Source organism: Typopeltis vanoorti, chromosome 2 (assembly GCF_054136105.1).
Source record: "Typopeltis vanoorti isolate ZY-2024b chromosome 2, IOZ_Tvanoo_1.0, whole genome shotgun sequence".
NCBI classification, from domain to species: Eukaryota; Metazoa; Arthropoda; class Arachnida; order Uropygi; family Thelyphonidae; genus Typopeltis; species Typopeltis vanoorti.
Window position 1 is genome coordinate 181,650,288 of NC_143550.1, and position 21,533 is coordinate 181,671,820.

General features: G+C 37.4%; 1 protein-coding gene across 1 annotated transcript in view; it reads right to left on the minus strand.

The window, feature by feature from the left end:
* LOC150109709 (uncharacterized) overlaps nucleotides 1-18,272 on the minus strand; it is a 288,439-nt gene extending 270,167 nt beyond the window's left edge. Inside the window, exons 1-2 of the mRNA XM_090403014.1 lie at nucleotides 18,144-18,272; nucleotides 4,512-4,702 (exon numbers count right to left, since the gene is read on the minus strand). Of these exons, the coding sequence (XP_090259140.1) occupies nucleotides 4,512-4,694 (183 nt within the window). The 5' untranslated portion in view covers nucleotides 4,695-4,702; nucleotides 18,144-18,272. The remainder of the gene's footprint in view (nucleotides 1-4,511; nucleotides 4,703-18,143) is intronic.
* Between the last annotated feature and the right edge of the window lie 3,261 nt (nucleotides 18,273-21,533).

The window sequence follows — 21,533 nt, forward strand, 5'->3', positions numbered from 1 at the left end:
TGCTGGTAGATGGCTGAATAAGCATGTCTATTTAATATTTATTTTTATAGGATTTTATGTAAAGTATCAGATGCAGCGTTCCTTGTGAATCTGGAAAGCATCTTACAATTCTAAATACCGCAGTATAACTTAGTGGCCTGCGGGCTTCATTGAAATTATTTGTTATTTAATTGCATTTTAATGTTAAGTAGTTATTTTTTCAAAATGGCCAGCAGGCCACAGCAAAGAGCTCAGCGGTCCATGCGTTGAAGACCTCTGCCCCAGAGGGTACATTGTTAATGCATTTTAGTTACAATTTAAATTGTTTCTACAATTATTTAAGTGCTACATATCTACCACATTTGTAATTATTGTGCTCTGAAGATGGTGGTTGAAAGTTCAGTGAAATATTAATAAGTTCAATAAATTAAATTCTTTATTTTCCTTTGGTGTTGTTTACAGTGTGACACACTCATTATAAATAACAACCAACATTTAAGTAGGCATCTAAGTATTTGTAAGTATCGAAGCATTTCCGTTGAGGTTCTGGTAATTTATCTTTCCGTGATGCCCTTGCCATAATTTTCTTGAGAAGATTGTCACTGAACAGGATTATTTTAGAAGTTGCTTTAGAAGTGAAACTAATAAGTTTGGTGACAATTGCACTCGCATTCATAAAACTCAGATATGCCGAAATTACGGGATGATGGAACAGACAAATATGATATTTTCTTAACTGTCACCTTCTCAGCAAGATTTCAGGAGAGGTGTTGTGGTGGCTAGCTTTCTCTCAGGCTGATATGAGATATTTTGTTCAGATTTTATCACTTGCGTTTCTTTTCATCTTTCCATCTTTTCAATGCACAGGAGTAGGTCGGATGGTTTCCTTTATAGTTAACACATTTAGGTTTCTTTGCAGAGCAAGATTTACATCATGTTCTTTACCACCACACTAGGCACAGATGCTAGTCACGAAAGGCAGTTTGAATATGTCCATATCTTTGATATTTAAATCATCTTAGTGAATTAGAGAGCCTAAAAGGACAGTTAAGATATCCTGCTTTTACCAGTTGGAAGTTTGGATGTTTCAAAGAATGGATGATATTCCTCCTCAGAACTTGGTGACCATCCCTTTATCAGGATACACCTCAACCACGTCATTTCTTGATCTTTAATGCACTAAGCACCTCAAATTCCAATTGATATTGATTGAATTAGTTTTTCCAAATGTTGATGAATTGATGCTTCAACAAGAATATTACCAAAATGTAGTTTTAACTGTTTTGGGAGATCCTACCAATCCTTCTGAACTTGAATTTTCTGATCCTTTCTTTTAGTGTTACATGGTGATCAGCATTCATTTTAGAAATTATGGACTTTAGAACCGTGTTATAAATAACTTTTAATATCATCATCTGAAGCATATACAAATATACAGGACAAGCTAGGTTGTAAGTCCATAATTTCTAAAATATTCGACCCACAGAACCTTCCTCTCTAAGAGCAACTATAAACAGGACTGTAGAAAATCCAGGATCCTAAATCAAAAATAACAATTGTAATGCTAAAAATAGGACATCACTATTACTGAAAGAAAACTATCTGTAAAAAAAAATGTTTATTCATGGTATCATAAATAGAATTTAGCTTGATGTAGTTTATATTTTTTTTTTCACTAGAGGTCATGCCAGTAGAATAACTTGTGATCGATTCATTGTTTCTTTAGCTTACTGTATATAATGTAACCTAGCTTGTCCTGTATATTTGTATATGCTCGAGATGATGATCTTAATATGAAGATCGAAATGTCAGGATATTAAAAGAGTTATTTATAACACGGTTGTAAAGTACATAATTTCTAAAAAAAAATTGAATTTTCTGAATAAAGAAGGCATTTTCCCAATTGGCTTTTCACCTGTTATATAGCTGATGAAGAAACACTAGTATATTTATATATGTATCATGTATTGTTTCTTATTTCTGTTATAATGATATATCTATGATATCTGTACTTGGTTGGGATTTTGTAAGGACTTAGAAAATTTGAGGATGGAGGATTTTTAGGTTTGGCACCAGAGATTTTCACCCACCACCACACATGGATGTCAACTATCTGGCAAACCATAAATGGGCTTGGAAGTGCATAAACCAACAGTGAAGTAAGCCTTGAACCCTTCCCCAGACCATGGGAAGAGATAATGTAGCACTTTGACTCTTGAAAGCAAGCCTACCAGTCAACTGATCCTGGCTGGGCCATACAAGACAACACATGTCAAAGTAAACCAAGACTACCAGAATCCCCTTTTCCAGATATCCACAGGTCACACTGCATGTCTTCATGTCCAGAAATAAAAATGACTCAGGAGAAATAGGGAAAAGAATATATGAAATACACACACACATACACACAGAGAAAAAGATGAAAGATGGAAAGAACCGGTACTGTCAACCATGTTTCCCCCACCACAAACAGGTAACCCACATGGAAGGGATCAACTGGGAGATGAGATAAATCTCCAATTTGTCTGTAGCATCAATGATTCTGAAACTACTATTAAATCAGATGATGTAACAAATAAATTATAAAATAAACAAGTCATTTTAGACCTAGACTTAAGCAATAAAAAGAAATGAAATTTGTTAAATTTCAAATGAAACATTAATGTATCAGATTAATGCAGTAATTAATAATAAATAATTACTTATAAAAAAATTTTGTGTGGCTAAATGAGCTGTGAAATTTAAGTATTAGGTATAAGCAACATTTTTCAGAACTAAATTTTTTTTTCGAAAAATTTTTTTAAAGAACATCTTGCCTTTTTATTTTTTCTTATTACTCTCGCACAACAGACAGAAGGACCTATAGCAAATAAATGCCATGTATCTGATATGAAAAAATTCAAATCTGATGTGGATTTGCTTGTGGCTATCTTTCCAACTTTTCTGGTTTGATATAGCTGAGAATGAATCTGAAGTTCATGTTTCAAGCCACTTCAGCATAAGTGGCTACACTGACAGACAAAGAACTCAGAACTAACTGACAATCAATTCTAATCATGCATCACTCTCCACACCTTCCTTTGTATTAATCCTATAAAATCCATTAAGTAACTGAAATGTTTCTATCGTATCCCCTCCCCCTTCCTTTTTTTTTTTTTTTTTTTTTGAAATCCACAAACCCCAATCTATTCTCATAGAGAGCATTCCACCACTCACTGTCTTGGTCACTCACCTCTGGCTCCTCTCCACTACTTCCTCATCCACAAAAAAACCAAGGGACTAGACATGACCACAGTAATCCAGATGTGGTTGCATTAAGGCTTTATAAAGAAGAATGATAACTCCATTATCTCTACCTGTTGGTGTGCTCTTCAATAACCAAGTAATTCTATGAGCTACCCTGGCTACTTGAGCAATATACCTTCTAAACTTCAACTCTGTCTATTAGTACTCCCAAATCCCTGGGTTCATCAATTTCCTGGAGTACAGTTCCCTCAATATGGTAAACAGCTTGTAATCTATGTATCCCAAAATGCATAACTTGACACTTTTCCACATTAAATTGACATCCATTATGTTTTTCCCATACTGTCAGCCTATTTAAATCATTCTGCAAGCTCTCTACATCATCTTGATTAACTGTTATAGTTCGCCCACCGTTTCTAGGTCCCTGCTTCACGTCTTTCCAAGAATAGTCGATTCATGCTGAAGGGGAGAAAGAAATGAAGGACGTCCGAATTGGTCGCCAACACGCGAAATCACGTGCTTTATAAGTAAAATTTTCCAACTGTTATACAAGCAACATAGTTAACTACAATAATCATAAAAGAGAAGTTAATTTTCCGACCGGTAATAATAAACAACTCATCCCACTATACGGACTGATTACCCTATTATCGGAATGGATTCTCCTTTTTCTGAGATGCGTAGAAGTGTCGAAGGATCTCTAATTGGTGGGCGAACTATACCATACCCAACTTTGCATCATCAGCAAAAAACAATTGAATATCTCCCTTCGAATTATTTTCTATCATTTCAGCATATATCTCATATATCTTAACATATTCTGCCCTGATGAACAGGAATGAGTTTAAATACTGGACTAGATAGAAGAGGACAGCTATCTCTCACAAACAGGATGTGTGAAATTATGGGCAAAACAACTAAGGCCACAATATGAGGTCAATGTATTATTGTCTTATAATTCACTGCACACAGCTGGTTTACCAGTTTCGTGGGATGACAAATCCATTCTCAGGAGGGGAATCTCTGCCACCTCTGTATAAAACCAGCCAACTAACCTTCTGTTGAAAAACCCATACAAAGGTACTCTGCATACTACGATGAATTCAATCTGGGGTCTTTCCAGCCAAAGGGCATTATTGATACCAAATGAGCTACAAACTTTCACAAAAGAGAACTATCACTGACAAAGCACTCAAAGTTTTGTAATTTACAGGTGTTATATTTTCAACAATAAATAACTATATGAACAAAAGAGAATAAAAATATTTTTAATGTTTCATTTTTACCTTATGTTTTGATGCTGGTATCACATCTTTTGTTTCATAATGAACATTGCAGAACCAGCACTTTTTCTGAACATCACGAAAAAAATGTAGATATCCTGACCGCCATCTTGAAGATCCATTAACAAATGTAGAATAGCGTACATCTCCAGTAACTACTAATTCATCTCCAGAAGGCAGATTCATATCTATTACTAAAAGATGATGTTCAAGTAAAAAAGTAGTTATAAAATTCTAGTTTAACAATTTATCTATATTATGTAATACAAAATGCAACTATAATGAAAAATTGATACACAAATACAAAACATTTCATTATTATTGTTATTATACAGGTGTCTCTGTGGAGTCAGATGACTCATTGTGGAAAGAGCCATTATTCACACAACACCTATCACGCCTCCCCTTAAACTCATTCACTGACACAGCACTTACAACCATCTCCGGCAACCCATTCACCACCCTCCAAGCAAAAAATAGTCCTAATATTCTTGCTGACCACACTCTTACAAATTTCCACTGGTGGTACCTTGTTCTCTCCCTTCTTGCCATGTACTGAAAAAATCTTCAGTGTCACTCTTATAAAAACCCTTTAACTTAAATGCTGCTTCTCTCATGCCTCTCTTTTTCACCTATCAGCTAATTTTTAAAGCCTACAGACTGTCAATCTATTCTCATAGGCAGCAATTCCACAGACCTGCCACAATAATTGTCACTCACCTCTGGAACCTCTCCACTACTTCATCCCCCACAGAATCCAGGAGTCCAGATCTGTGCACAGTAGCCTAGATGTGGCCTTATTAAAGCCTTATATAGGGAAACAATAACCTCTCTATCGCTGCTTGTCAGTGTATTCTTCAACAACCACAATCTGATGTGCTGTTCTGGCTACCTTTGCAATATGGCTTTTTTTTTTTCACATTTGACGTCCGTAGATGCCGTATGGTCACTGCTGTACCTCACGTGGTTTTGGCAATGATGTCTTCTGCTAGAATAAGTGGTAGGGTCGCAGATTCCCTTTCCACAAAGTTTGTAGGACAATCACAACCATCCATGCCCATGGCGGGATTCAAACCTGCAGCCTCTAGGCTGGAGAGGGGACACGCTAACCACTCAGCCAACCAGGCCGGCTGTGCAATATTGCCCTCTAAATTTTAATTCCCTGTTCATTATCACACCCACATCCCTGGCCACATCAGTTTCCTGCAGTTAAATTTAATCAATATAGTACACAGCTTGTGATCTCTTCTTCCCAAAGTGCATCACCTTACTTAGCCATGTTAACCTGGCAGCGATTTACCTCTGCCTAAACTTGCAGTTAATTTAAGTCATCCTGCAGGCCCCTAAAAACAACTGAATATTTCTCATCAAATCACTTCCTATATCACTGATGTATAAATTAATCAACAGAGGACTAAGTACTGAGCTCTGTGTACATCCCTAGTAACCTCCCTTATAGACAATTTTTAAACCACTCTTCACCCTGTACTCAGAGCAGAGTCTGGGACTATACCTTCACAAACGTGAAGGTATAGTTCGAGGGATTTATTTTCTACCCTGCTGTTCAGAAATTCAAGAGGAACTAGCTTTGTCAGATGCACCTTCAAAATGTTCTCAAAAAATTCCTTCACATTTCCCCTGTTAGAAACTTCTGTAGGACCACTGACACAATAGGTGTCAAATTTCCCAGTTTGAAATGTGGCCACATCACTACTTGAAATTGCATGCTATTCAAGAAATTTATTTTCATGTTAATTTTTCTTTAATATTATATCTACTGTACTCCCTCCTTTCCATGAACTATGTCACCTGTTTCTGTCTTGGTCTCAGTGACGCTAATTATGCTGACATGAATTTCTGTAATTGTTCTACTGGCCCCAACTCTTCATTCATGTTGCTAAAGTTGAATAGCGTAAAATTATTCAGTGGACTGACTTTTTGTTTTTTGTTCAACTTTGGTTCCCTGATGAAAACTGAAGGGCCTTATTTAACTGTGTTAAGTCTCAGCTGCAACATGTGTTCATGTATCCTTGTGATCCACAGTAGATCATAGTGCTCATCATATAGTCATCAGATGTGTCCCAAACTGCTATCCAATATCCTTTCATTCAAAGTGTAGGTGAACATCCACTACAGGGCACAGAATAAAAGGAGAGAAATTTAGCATTTGATTAGAAGTCCCAGTCAGTTCAAGCATTCCTTGCAGACTATGTGAACATTTTCAAAGATCTGACCCTTTTATAAATACAATGTACAAAAAAATCTCCTTAATATAATTAAGTTGATTTTGAGATTTATGCAGTTAAATTCAAATGTTATGCAAGGGTTGATTACAGTTTGTAATATCATTGACTAGGTGTTTATTCTATAATACCTTTAACAACCAGTAACCTTATAAGGGATTTGGGATTTCAAGGATAAAAGAGATGTTGTTATAGGTCATACCTTTACAAAATACAGGTATCCCTCGATTAACACGGCTAATTAATCCCTCGATGTTACCGCATATATCAAAATCGCGTTAATCAAATCTAATAATCAATGGTAAAAATTACAATTCATCCACGATTGATTACTGTATTAATAATTCATAGGAGGCTGTGTAGGAGGAATGACATCAGTATGCTCATGCCACAAGGCTTGCATGTTTTTTTGCGTGGTAAATGTAACCTTGCGTAGCTCGCGGCGGTAAAAATTGCAGCGCAGGTCACAGTATATCTGAGAGATACATTCATTACTAGTATGTGCTAAAATGCAATAAAACATAAAGAAAAAAACACTGCAAATATAACACATGATGGTACAAATTAAGTGGATATTGAATCCAACATTATTTCATAGCCGAATATAGAAACTACAAGAGTTTCATGCCGAATATATAGAAACTACAAGAGTTTTGTGCCGAATGTATAGAAACTAAACGTTTTGGCAGATGCAAGCATAATCAACCTTATGGGCAACTCGTAGTAAAGATGGAGTAAGCTCCAGATCACTTTTCTTAGTATTTTCCATAATGTAAAGCACATTTTTTTCAAACTTCAGAATGAAGAAAATAGAGATATGACAAGAAACGGCAAGGTTGTACCAGAGAATTGTGAGAGTGTGAATGATAGTATTAATGGTTTTACTGAGAATAAAAAAGACGAGATAGACGCAATGAGTGAGATCGCGTTGTTGAATGGTGCGATACAAAGGGAAAAACAGCAGCTAGAGCGTATGAGCAAAAGTCGACTGAATGAACCAGCCAATAATAAAAAGTATGACAGGAAAAATAGACGTATGAGTGTGAACATGAACAAAATGAAGGATAGAGTGCTGTATGGAGACTCGTTAGTACGAGGTGTGATAGTAGAGGATTTGACAAAATCGTACCAACCTGGTGCGACCATAAAGGATGTAACTGAGTCTATTAGAGAGCAAAAGGAAAGGGTGAAAGAAATGATTGTTGTGGCAGGTACGAATGATTTGAAAGGAGACAAAATGGAAATGATAGAAGACCTGAATGAACTGTTTGAGGTAGCAAAAGAAGAGTGAGAGAGTTAGAATGATTAGTCTTTTGCCACGGTATGACAGTGAAATGTTTAAAAGGAGGGCCATAATTGCAAATGACTTTATGTGTGGGTTGTTATGTATGATGAGTGGTGTGGAATTTGTGGACGTGTGGAGTGAGTTCGACGGGTGAAAGGATCTATATAAGATGGATGGCTTGCATTTATACAGTGTAAGAAGACTTGAGAAAGTGTTGCTGAATGTGGTGGATGTGCAAATTCAGGAAAACTAGATTTATTATGGTGGGGGGGGAGTAGATATATAGTCCTTAGGGAGGCAGTTGAATATAAGAATGAATATAATATACCCGAGCAAATAAGGACAACAAATCAGAGTGGGATAGTTAATATAAGGCATCAAGGTAGAGTTGGGGCTAATGGGGGTCTTAAATTTATGTACACTAATGCTAGGAGTATTATGAACAAGAAGGAAGAGTTTTTGGCCATGGTTGGCACGTCCAAACCACAGGTTATTGGTATTAGTGAAACGTGGCTGACTGTAGATGATATAGCTAGTGGGATTGAATGTGATGGGTATAGTGTGTTCAGGAATGACAGGGAGAATAAAATGGGGGAAGGAGTATTGTTGATGATAGCTGATGAGCTGCAGCCAAGGAGAATAGAAGTTCAATTGCAGGATAGAGAAAAGAGCACATTTGAGGCCATTTAGTGTGAGATTGTGGCTAGCAGAACTAAATATACAATTGGGTGCTGCTATAGACCAGGTGATGAAAAAGATGGTGGTGACAGTATGCACAAGCAAATAGAAGAAATGAATGGAAGGAGGGTGATTATTATGGGAGATTTCAACAATGATCGCATTGATTGGAGTGAGGAGAGGACAGGAATTGGATTTTATGTGGTTATTAAGGGATAACTATCTGCGACAGCATGTAATGGAAAATACTAGGGGTCAGAGTGCTTGACCTAGTAATTACATCTGAGGATTTTGGCTGTAACAAATATGACCACATTGCCACCAATCGGTGAGAGTGATCATAGGGTCTTGACTAGGGAGGTAGCTAAAGGTGTAGAATTTTCAATTAAAACAAGCTACATGTGGAATTATCGGGCTGGAAAGTATGACAAGCTTAGGCGTTTGATTGGTTCAGTGCCATGGCATGTACAACTACAAGGACTAGAAGTCGATAGTGCATGGGAGGTAGTTAAGAAGTGTTTGCATGAAGCAATGGCTGACTGTATACCTAGAGTTCGAATAATAAATCAACTCGGGGTTAAATGGATGAATAACACCATTAAGCTTGAGCTGCACAAAAAGAAACAACTATGGAGGGAATTTAAGGAGAAAGGTGACTGGCAGGCACACGAACGGTATAAAGCACAGGCCAGAAGGGTAACGAGTGTGGTAAGAAAAGCAAAAAAGGATTACGAAAGAACATTGGCCATGCAGGCTAAAGAGAATCCTAAACAGTTTTTTAGATATGTAGCAAGTAAAAGAAAAAATGTACATGGCAGAATGATTTTAAAGAATGCTGATGGTAGGGAGGTAACTGAATCAGTTGATATAGTTAAGTTACTGAGTGAGCACTTTGCAAGAATATATCATCCAGGTGGTGACATTGCAGAAACGAATGTACCAGTAGATTATACAGAAATTGTGGTGAATGAAGTGGAGGTGAGTAGTCTATTGCATAACCTCAAATGTCAATACATCTGTGGGATTGGATGGTATACCAGCTCGTGTTGTACGAGAAGCAGCTAAAGAATTGTCAGTGTACCCTTGACCATTTTGTTTAATTTGAGTCTTGAGTCTGAGTTAATCCCGAGGGGATGGAAAGAGGGGAAAACAGTTCCACTGCATAAAGGTGGTTCCAACACTGCTGTTGTAAATTACCTACCGATTAGCACATCAGGAATCATTGTCAAGGTCTTAGAGAAATTAGTCAAGAAAAGAATACAGGATTGGATAGATGAAAATGGGATATTGTATGGGGGACAACATGGTTTTATGAAGGGTAGATCATGCCTCAGTAACTTGCTCACGTTTTATAACACAGTGACGGCTGAACTGGATAGGGGTAATGGGTTTACAGTAATACTACTGGACCTTGCCAAGGCTTTTGATAGGATACCACATAGAACCCTAATCAGTAAACTGGAGCAGATGGGGATAGATATAGGATTGGTGAGATGGATAGGAGGGTGGTTGAAGGAGAGATACCAGAGAGTGGTTTATTCAGGAGTGGAGTCTAAAAGACGGCTTGTGACTAGTGGAGTGCCACAGGGCTCTGTTCTTGGACCACTGCTTTTCAATTTGTTATCAATGATATAGGAAAGGATTTGAGAGGAAGTGTTCACTTGTTTGCTGATGATGCAAAGTTGGGTAGAGCAATTATGAGTGGACAGGATGTCAAAATTTTACAGGATGATTTGGATAGTTTGGAGGACTGGTCTAGGAAAAATTGATGTCAATTTAATGTGGCAAAGTGTAAGGTTATGCACTTTGGGGTGAAAAGAATAGCAGCAGTATATCGCATTGGTGGAACCGTACTCCAGGAGATGGATAAGGACAGGGATTTGGGAGTGTTGGTGGATAGGGAATTGAAGTTTAGGGGGCACATTGCAAAAGTGACTAAAACAGTTCACCAAATCGCTTGGCTTCTAAAAAATACTTTAACATGCAGAGACAAACAAGTTGTTGTTCCTCTGTATTGAGCCTTGATAAGACCCCCATCTGGACTCCTGTGCCCAGTTATGGGCACCAGGATTTCTTCGTGATGGGGAGGAAGTGGAGAGGATCCAGAGACGAGTGACCAAGATGATAGCAGGTCTGTGGAATGAACCTTATGAGAATAGGTTGAAGATTTGTGGGTTGCAGAAATTGGTCGATAGGCGAAAGAGGGGTGATATGATTGAGACATTCAAATTATTGAAGGTTTCTATAAGATTGATCCAGAAGATATTTTTGAAAATATGATTGGTGGTGGGAGGACTAGGGGCCATGAATGGAAGCTGGGCAAGAGCATGGTTGACAAGGGTGTTAGAGCTCGGTTTTTTACTTGGAGAGTAGTGAATGAGTGGAATAAGCTTCCAGAGTCTGTTGTGGGTGCTACGACCGTGAATGAGTTCATGGCAAGGTATGATAGATACTGTGTGAATGTCGAATAGTTGTTCTTGACATGATGTTAGGGCCTCCCTCAATGAGTCTGTCGACTCCTTGGAGTTGCCCGGAACAATAATAATAATAATCTCCTAGAGGAGATGAATGATAAATAAGCCTTTGGCTCTCTATTTCAGTAATACGTGATGGTTTATTTATTTTCAGTTACAATCTAGAAATTATTGAACAAAGAATAAAAAAAAACAACTAAACCATACTATACTGACATCGAAGGTCGTGGTATCTCTCAGATACAATTTATTGTCAAATATCACAAACCTTTACATAACGTGTTAAAAATGCGAAATGTCACTCGTAACATATGAATGCAGAGCTACTCATGACTTCCAAGCTATACACTGAATTGTGTAAGAATATTTATATTAAACATTTTGCATGTATCTGTCATATCAGCTGCGAGAGCTCCGCAGGGTTAAAGGTGAGTTAATCAAAACTCTTGCCGTGTATATTTCTAGGCCCATCCTAGAAAACACACAGTCTAACATATTACTCCTTGAACTCATTGACCATTCGTGCTCTCACCACTCTATTAGGCAATGCATTCCACAGGTCAACAAACCTCCATGAAATTAAACCACTCCTTACCTTCTTGCTCACAGCTTCCTTTCGTAACTTCAATGGATGGCCCCTTGTCCTCGCTCCTTCCCTGTTCCACCAAGCAAAAGAACTCCTCAGTGTCAACCCTGTAACTACCTCTCAACAGTTTAAAATTCTCAATCATATCACCTCTCCTTCTTCTATCTACCAAATTCTGCAGTCCACATTCCCTCAACCTATCTTCAAAACTAATATTGTATAGTCCTGATACCATCTTTATTATCTACCTCTTCAATGTTTCTACAGTTAATTTATCCCCTTCAAATCCTGGGAGCCAAATTTGAAAACAATAGTCCAGGTGTGGTCTGATCAGGGCTTTATACAATGGAATGACAACTCTTATCTCTGCAGATCAACATCCTTCTCAATATTGCAGCAATCCTCTAGGTTACCTTCACCACCTTTGCAATATGTTCGATGAATTTCAGGTTTCTATCAATCATCACACCCAGATTCCTTGCCTCCCCTACTTCCTCCAGTACAGTTCCTCCAACCGAGTATGCAGCCTCCCATCGATGTATCCCAAATTTTCAAGACTTTAATTGCATTAAACTGACACCCTCAATCATTTTCCCATCTGTACAGATTCAAATCCTCTTGCAGGGCTACCACATCTGCACTATTACTAATAATCTTTCCCAGCATCACATCATCTGCAAACAACTGAATATTCCCCTGCAATCCACTGACAATGTCACTGATATTAAAGTTAAACAATACAAGTCACAGTACCGAGCCTTGTTTGACCCTATTGTAACCTTCTGCCTCCTTGATATTGCCCCCTCCCCAATACACAACTCTCTGATACCTATCAGATAGCTAATTCTGAACCCAGTTCACTAACGAGTTCATCTAAACCTATGTGCTGCAACTTAAATATCAGCTTATAATGTGATACCCTGTCAAATGCCTTTGTAAATTCCAAAAAAGGCAGAATATACCTTCCTGTCATCAACTGCTCTTGTCACTTTATTATAAAAGGTAATCATACTATTAAAGCAAGAGCACCCCCTTAACAAATCCATGTTGACTCTCACAGATAACATTACCCTCATCTGTCCAACATTGTATACAGTCCCTCACTAATTTCTCCAAGATCTTTACTGATAAAACACAAACCAGTGTATAATTTGACACTTCCAGTCTGCTAATACCCTTATGCAATGGCACCATCTCACCCTTCTTCCACTCCTTGCCAGACTTCCACTGAAAGGCCAGGTCAATGGAGCTATTCAGTTCTTTAGCACATTCTTTTGTGGATATGCATAATGTTAATAAAAAGGTGGCACATCGTTTGGCAACTTCTATAGGTAGAGATGACCTTGCTAATGCTTCTGCCTGGTATCTCCAATTGGGGCTGGCTCCCACTGAAGAGACCTCAATAAAGGTCGAAACTAGTCTGGGTAGTGGCCCTTCCCTTAATGCATAACATTATACATATCTGCAAGGAGATGTGTTTTGCATTATGGGAGATACTAAGAGAGGAGTGATGTTAGCTTGCTCCACCTTTGCAATGAGTTGCCTGGTGTTGTATCACCTTACCCCAGTCCTGAAGATACTTTCAGGCGCAAACTTTGTTCACACTTGGATAAAGGATTAAACTAAATTTATTATAGTCTAACCAAGTGAAAAATAAACTTTCGACACTTGTTATAGTTTTTATTTTAGAACATTATTGGGGTTATGATAATGGATTTTTTTTTAAAGTAATTTTGAATTATACTAAACTGTATAATTTTATCGATAATAAACAATTTTTCTCATGAAACAAAACAAAAAGAATATATTTTATTTTTAAGTAATTTTGAATTATACCAAATGTATAATTTTATCGATAATAAACAATATTGTTTTAAGTTTTTTTTAAAAATTTTTACCATAATTTTGATATTTTATCCAAAAACGTATACACTGTACTTACAGTGTGTATGTATATTTCGAAAGTTGCAGCACCCCCATGATTTCAAGTACGAGCCACCACTGCTAAAACCTACTTCTCAAAGATGAAATGCCCCAATAAAGTGTTCATTAAACAACTCCACTATGTCTTCTACATCAGTCACTCTATTCCCATTTTTTGATTCTCCCACATACTGGCCATATAGCTAAAAAATTTACTAGAATTTTCTTTGGATCTTAGGCCCAATCTCTTCTCATATTCAAGTTTTGCCTTCCTTACCATACTAGTCTCTCTCTCTCTCTCTCTCTCAGCCTGAGTCTTCTACATCAGTCACTCTATTCCCATTTTTTGATTCTCCCACATACTGGCCATATAGCTAAAAAATTTACTAGAATTTTCTTTGGATCTTAGGCCCAATCTCTTCTCATATTCAAGTTTTGCCTTCCTTACCATACTAGTCTCTCTCTCTCTCTCTCTCAGCCTGAGTCATATGATTCATGCATCTGCTCTCCACTCTCTCCTTATATCTCTTCCATAATCTCTTTTTAACCTGCAGTCTGTTTGTCATCCACTTTACACCAAATTGTGTCCTCTTCTTCACTCGTGGTATAGAGCTGATTACTGCTGCTAATAAATATTCCTTCACAATTTCCCAAGCACTAATCATGTCTCGCCCTTCCTACCCCAAGTTGATATCTAAGACTATTATAATCACCTGTCTTATAATTCCACAAACATTCTTTTCTCCTGCATGTCTATTCATCTTCCAAGTCAAAACCACATAGTCAGTCTCTCCAACTGGGAGCAGAGATGCCATCTCAGTTATAATCATCTCTTCTGATGTTATGAGCAAATCTAAAACTCTTGAACTTTGTGTTCCTTCTACTACATGTTGCCTAATATATTTGTCCTTCAAGAATTCTAGAAATCCATTCCCTTATTACTACATGCTCCAAATTTATACTGCTGTAGCTAAAATCTCCCATAACAATTATTCTTCTTGCACTTGCCAAGCTCAACTGCCTAAACATCATCCTCTATGCTCCCTGGCTTATAGCAACACCCCACTAAATAACCTGTCTTGCCCACCTCTACCTCACTCCACATGTTTTCAAAATCATAAGTGTCTTTGCCCTCCAAATCCTCCAATCTGAGAGAAGATAAGTTATCACTTATCATAACCAGTACTCCACAACTGCATTTTCCCTTACTATCCTGTCAAAACATGCTGTACCCTGCTATTTCTATTCCTGTTAGTATATCATCTTCCGTTAATTTATTACTCCTGCAATTATACCGCAGAATGTTCACTTTTTATTTCATCTTATCATGGAAGGCCATAGATACAGAAAAGAGTGATATGACAGAAACATATTACTGAACGAATATTACAGGACAGACATAAAAGAAATGTCAGGAGAGGGTTGCCCCTGTAAATGGGAACAGACCTAGATTATATGTGCATTTTCTCTGAATGAGTATATAAGGACAGATATAAATAATTGTTAGCATTATTACTGATGATAGCTGATGAGCTGCAGCCAAGGAGAATAGAAGTTGAATTGTAGGACACAGAAAACAGCACATTTGAGGCCATTTGGTGTGAGATTAAGGCTAGCAGAACAAAATATACAATTGGGTGCTGCTATAGACCAGGTGATGGAATAGATGGTGGAGATAGTATCCATAAGCAAATAGAAGAAATGAGTGGAAGGAGAGTAATTATTATGAGAGATTTCAACTATGGTAACATTGATTGGAAGGAGGAGAGGGCCCACGAGAGGAAGGAATTGGATTTTATGCGGTTATTAAGGGATAACTATCTGCGACAGCATGTAATGGAAAATACTAGGGGTCAGAGAGTGCTTGAGCTAGTAATTGCATCTGAGGATCTGACTGTAACAAATATGACCACATTGCCACCAAATGATGAGTGTTCATAGGGTCTTGACTTGGGAGGTGGCTAACGGTGTGGAATTTACAATTAAAACAGGGTACATGCGGAATTATCGGGCTGGATGTTGATGGTGCATGGGAGACAGTTAAGAAGTGTTTGCAGGAGGCAATCACTGACTGTATACCTAGAGTCCGAATAATAAATCCAGTAGGGATTAAATGGATGAATAACACCATTAAGCTTGAGCTGCAAAAAAAGAAACAACTGTGGAGGGAATTTCAGGAGAAAGGTGAACTGCAGGCACATGAATGGTATAAAGCCCAGGCCAGAAGGGTAACAAGTGTGGTAAGAAAAGCAAAAGCGGATTATGAAAGAACATTAGCCATGCAGGTTAAAGAGAATCCCAAACAGTTTTTTCGAGATGCTGTAAGTAAAAGAAAAAATGTATATGGCAGAGTGATTTTAAAAAATGCCAATGGTAGGGAGGTAACCGACTCAGTTGATATAGTAGAATTACTGAGTGAACACTTTGCAAGAGTATATCAACCAGGTGGTGATATTGCAGAAATGAAAGAACCAACAGCTTATATGGGAACTGTGGTGAATGAAATGGAGATGAATAGTCTATTACAAAACCTCAATGTCAATTCATCTGAGGAATTGGATGGTATATCAGCATGTGTCGTATGAGAAGCGGCTTAAAGAATCGTGCCTTTGACCATTTTGTTTAATTTGAGTCTCTGGTCTCGGTTAGACCCAAAGGGGTGGAAAGAGGGGAAAATAGTTCCACTGTATAAAGGAGGTTCCAAGACTGCTGTCGAAAATTACCGGCCAATCAGCATATCAGGAATTATTGTCAAGGTCTTGGAGAAAATAGTCAAGAGGAAAATAGAAGATTGCATAGATGAAAATGGAATACTGTATGGGGGATAGCATGGTTTTGTGAAGGGTAGATCATGCCTCAGTAACTTGTTCACGTTCTAAAACAGTGACGGCTGAACTGGATAAGGATAACGGGTTTAGTAATTCTACTGGACCTTGCTAAAGTCTTTGATAGGATACCACATGGAATTCTAATCAGTAAACTGCACATATGAAAATGGATATAGGGTTGGATGAGATCAATAGGAGGGTGGTTGATGGAGAGATATCAGAGGGTGGTTTATTCAGGAGTAGAGTCCAAAAGACGGCCTGTGACTAGTGGTGTGTCGCAGAGTTCTGTTCTTGGACCACTACTGTTTAATTTGTTCATTAATGATATAGGAAAGGATCTGAGAGGAACTATGCATATGTTTGTGGATAATGCAAAGTTGGGTAGAGCAATAGTGAATGCTCACAATATCAAAATTTTGCCGGATGATTTGGATAGTTTGGAGGACTGGGCTAAGGAAAATGGATGCCAATTTAATGTGGAAAAATGTAAGGTTATGCATTTTGGGGAGAAAAGATTAGCAACAGTATATCACATTGGTGGAACTGTACTCCAAGAGATTGATGAGGCCAGGGATTTGGGAGTGGTGGTGGATAGGGAGTTGAAGTTTACAGGACACATTGCAAAAGTGGCAAAATCAGCTCATCAAATCACTTGGTTGCTGAAAAACTCTTTAACGAGCAGAGACAAACAGGTTATTGTTCCTCTGTATCGAGCTTTGATAAGACCCCATCTAGACTACTGTGCCCAGATATGGGCACCAGAGTTTCTTCTTGATCCAGTGACGAGTGACCAAGATGATAGCAGGACTATGGAATGAACCTTATGAGAACAGGTTGAAGATTTGTGGGCTGCAGAAATTGGTTGATTGGCAGAAAAGGGGTGATATGATTGAGACATTCAAATTACTGAAGGGTTTCTATAAGATTAATTCAGAAGATATTTTTGAGAACAGGACTGGTGGTGGGAGGACTAGCGGCCATCCATGGAAGCTTGGTAAGAGTATGGTTAGCAAGGGTGTTAGAGCTAGGTTTTTTACTTGGAGAGTGGAATAAGCTGCCAGAGTCTGTTGTGGGTGTCATGACTGTAAATGAGTTCAAGATGAAGTATGATAGACACTGTGTGAATGTTGAATAGTTGTTCTTGACATGATGTTGGGCCTCCCTCGATGAGTCTGAGGACTCCTTGGAGCTGCCCGTAATAATAATAATTGTCTGTCTTCCACTACAGCCCTTAGGTGAAAAGCGATCTCGTTATAATCAAATATCTTTGCAAAATAATACAAAATCCACAAAACATAACTTAACAAGTGTTGCCAACAACACTTAAGTTACAGTGCTTACATATACGGAGTACCCTTATTTTTTGTTACTGAATGACATGCAAACAAAATTCCTGTCATCACATCTTTCTGAACAGTCAGTTATATTAAACAGGCATAAATATTTTATATATATATATATATATATAAACACACACACACATACGCATTCACTCACAATTTTTTATTTCATTTAATTAAATGCTGAAATCACTAGTTCGGTAAAAAGCGAAACACCATAAAAGCCTTCCAAGCACGTGCTGAGATATAGATTTAAAAAAAACTTCATTAATACATACCTTTGGTAGTACCACAAATACAAAAAGCAAAAAAAAAAAAAAAATACTTCCGTAGCACCAATGTAATCGATACCTATTATAGCTATCACAGAGAAATAGCAATACTAATTCATCTAAAACACACACACAGCCTGAGCAAAGTACACACAAACAGACGCTTGTTCTTCGCGCTAAAACGTGGTGACGTCAGAAAGTGTCTCACATAAGTGCCAAATGAAAAAAATAAGAAAATCGTGCATCGTTAAAAGAATCACAACATGTGAAAATTAAGATATAATGATAATAATAAACGCATTTACAGACGGCGAGCAATTTTTTAAACCTTGGATTAACATTATTTGAGCTTCTTTAACGCCTCTTTCTATTTATTAATTAGCAGAATGAGTGAAGGCTGAGAAATTATTATTATTTGAGCTTTTTTAACATCTCTTTTTATTTATTAATTAGCAGAATGAGTGAAGGCCGAGAAATTATTATTATTTATATGGGAACTGCATGGAGTCAAAAGACACCTGCGGGAAATCCACTTTATTCACTAATTCAATACCTATCATACATCTGCTTAAATTAAGGCTCTAAATGGCTATTTAGAGTCTTAGCCTAAACTATTCACTCTTGGGGAGCTCACAACCACCTCTCGTAACCCACTCCCCTTATTCACCACTCTCTCCAAGGGAAAAACCTAGTCAGCACACCCTTACTAACCACACTTTTAGACAGCTTGTAAGTCTTACCCCTTGTTTCTCCACCCAATTCTTCTATCAATCTTATAGCATACCTTTAGTAAATTATAAGTTTCTATCATATCCTCTCTTCCCCGCCTGTCACCTAAACTCCGCAACCCACACACCCGCAACCTATCCTCATAGGTAGGCTGATCATACGTACCGTTTTGAACAGAGCATTACAGGTTGTTTTTTTTTTTTTTCCATATTTCCCGGTCGTCCTCGTTTTAATAAAAATGTCAGTTTTGTTCCGTTTTAATAAAAACTATAAATATACTTTAATATTGGTCAGTCATAACTTATTATTCATAACCTATAATTGTATATCAATATCATGGATATCAGTAAGTTCTAATACAGGAAGAAATACAGGAGAGACTGAACTTATCACACTCACAGAAACAGAAGAAACTAGAGTATTGGATCAGTGGACCCTCATAAAATCTATAATTGTGAGGCACTTGTATACATGGCATAAAGAAAACATTCCTTTATCTGATAGATGGGTAGAGATTTTTTATGAAATGAGCGAAAAACGCCTAGACTTTCAAGACTTTTGTAATATTGTAGAGTTTATTCTTTGTCTTCCAGGAAGTACGGCATCTGTTGAGAGAATATTTTCTGTTATGAACAGTATGTGGTCAAAGCATGAATCTAGATTAAGTGTTGAGACAATGAGGAGCTATGTTAGTTGTAAAACAAAATTGTGTCATGGAGTGTGAGAAGTTTTAGGATAAGGTGTTGAAAGACTGAAATTTGCGGTGTAAGATCACTTCATCGGAGAAATATTCATGGTACGATCATAGTGAAATAAAGTCCTCTTCTACATCTACCTAAATTTTCGTATGATTTCGGCGACTAAAGAATAATGGAAAGCTTCATATGTTTATGTAATAAAACTTTTTTTTATCGTCTTACTTTTTCATGTTAGGGTTAAAAAAGGTCACGTTATGGGTCAAACGGACTCGTCTACTCCCTATACCGGAATAAAAGGCATTAGCTGATTTTTTTTTCTTTTTTACAAAATATTACATAACCCAGTCCCATTTTTGCCATTCCAATGTCCAGTTTTTCTCTCAAGGAAATATGGTCAGCCTACTCATAGGAAACATTCCACAGACCATCATAGCTTAGTCATTCGTCTCTGATTGCTCTCCACAACCTTCCCGTTACCAAGAAATGCAGGTGACCAAATCTGTGCACAGTAGTCATCATGTGGAAGAATCATAGATTTATAATGACAGATAATAACCTCCTTATCATTATTTGTCAACGTGTTCAGCATCCAAGTAATAATCTGAGCTATTTTGCCAACACTTGCAACATGTTCTCTGAACATCAAATATGTATCCACCATCACTCCCAGATCCCTAGTTTCATCAATTTCCTGTAAACTTGTACTAAAATTATAATACGCAGTATGTAATCTTTTCATACTGGGGTGTGATCCCTTACATTTTACAACATTGAATTGAGATATGGCTATTATGGATATGGTAGATATGGCTAACGCGGTCTCGCCTACTCGGTGTACGCGAAAAGGCGTTTGCTAATTTTATATATATATATTCAAGACTCCACCATTATCAGATCTCGTATTTCTATCATCTAAGGCACTTTGTACCGTATCAATCCACCTATATCTTGGTCTTCCTCTGGGTCGTTTTCCTGCCAGCCAGACAGAGAACAGTTGTTTTGCAAATTGTCCATTCTGTTTAAGCGTCCATACCACATGAGATTAGCTCTGCCAACGGATTACTGAATGCTGACAATGTCAAGTTGTTTCCTAATATCGTCATTTTTCATATGATATTGTCATTGATTCCATCTAATCACTCCTCTAATCTTTCTCGGGACGCTCATATCTGCGATCTCTAGATTATGGTCAAGTGTTTTACTTCTGACCCAACTCTCAGATCCATAAGTTAAAACTGGTGTGAACACTGTTTTGTACACAGATAATTTAGTGTTCTGACTAATTTCTGTCTTATGCCATATGAATTTATTCAATTGACTTCCCACCATACCAGCTTTGCTGATTCTGTTGTCTATTTCTATATTTAATTTACCACTTCATTAAAAATCGTACCTAACTAGTTGAAATGTTTTGTTTCAGCTACTTCAACTGTGTTGTGAATAGAGAACCGCAGGTTCTCTATTCACAACACTGTTGACATTTTCAATGATTCTGATTATTTCTGCCTATTTTCATTGTCACTTGTCATATGCCTTTTCCAGATCAACAAAACGTAGATACAGATCTTTGTTATATCCCCATTATTTCTCAACTATTTGTCGTAAAGTGAAAATCTAATACTGATAGCCTCTATTTGGCCTGAATCCAGCTTGTTCTTCACCAAGCTTTTCTTACATAATTCTTCTCAACTGGTTCTCAAATATACTTGCATAAATATTAACAGGAACAATCAGTACTGAAATACCTCTGTAATTCTCACATTCAGTTTTGTTTCCCTTTTTATATATGAGAACCATGAGAGCTGTTCTCCAATCGTCCAGGTGTTCTGAACTATTCAGTGCTGCCACTGTCAGACTTTTATACCACCGTACCTCAGCATTTCTAGTCGAATATCATCTACTCCTGCTTCCTTTCCAGATTTCAAGACTTTGATGGCTTTTTCTACTAAAAGTATTGATATGTATTCCT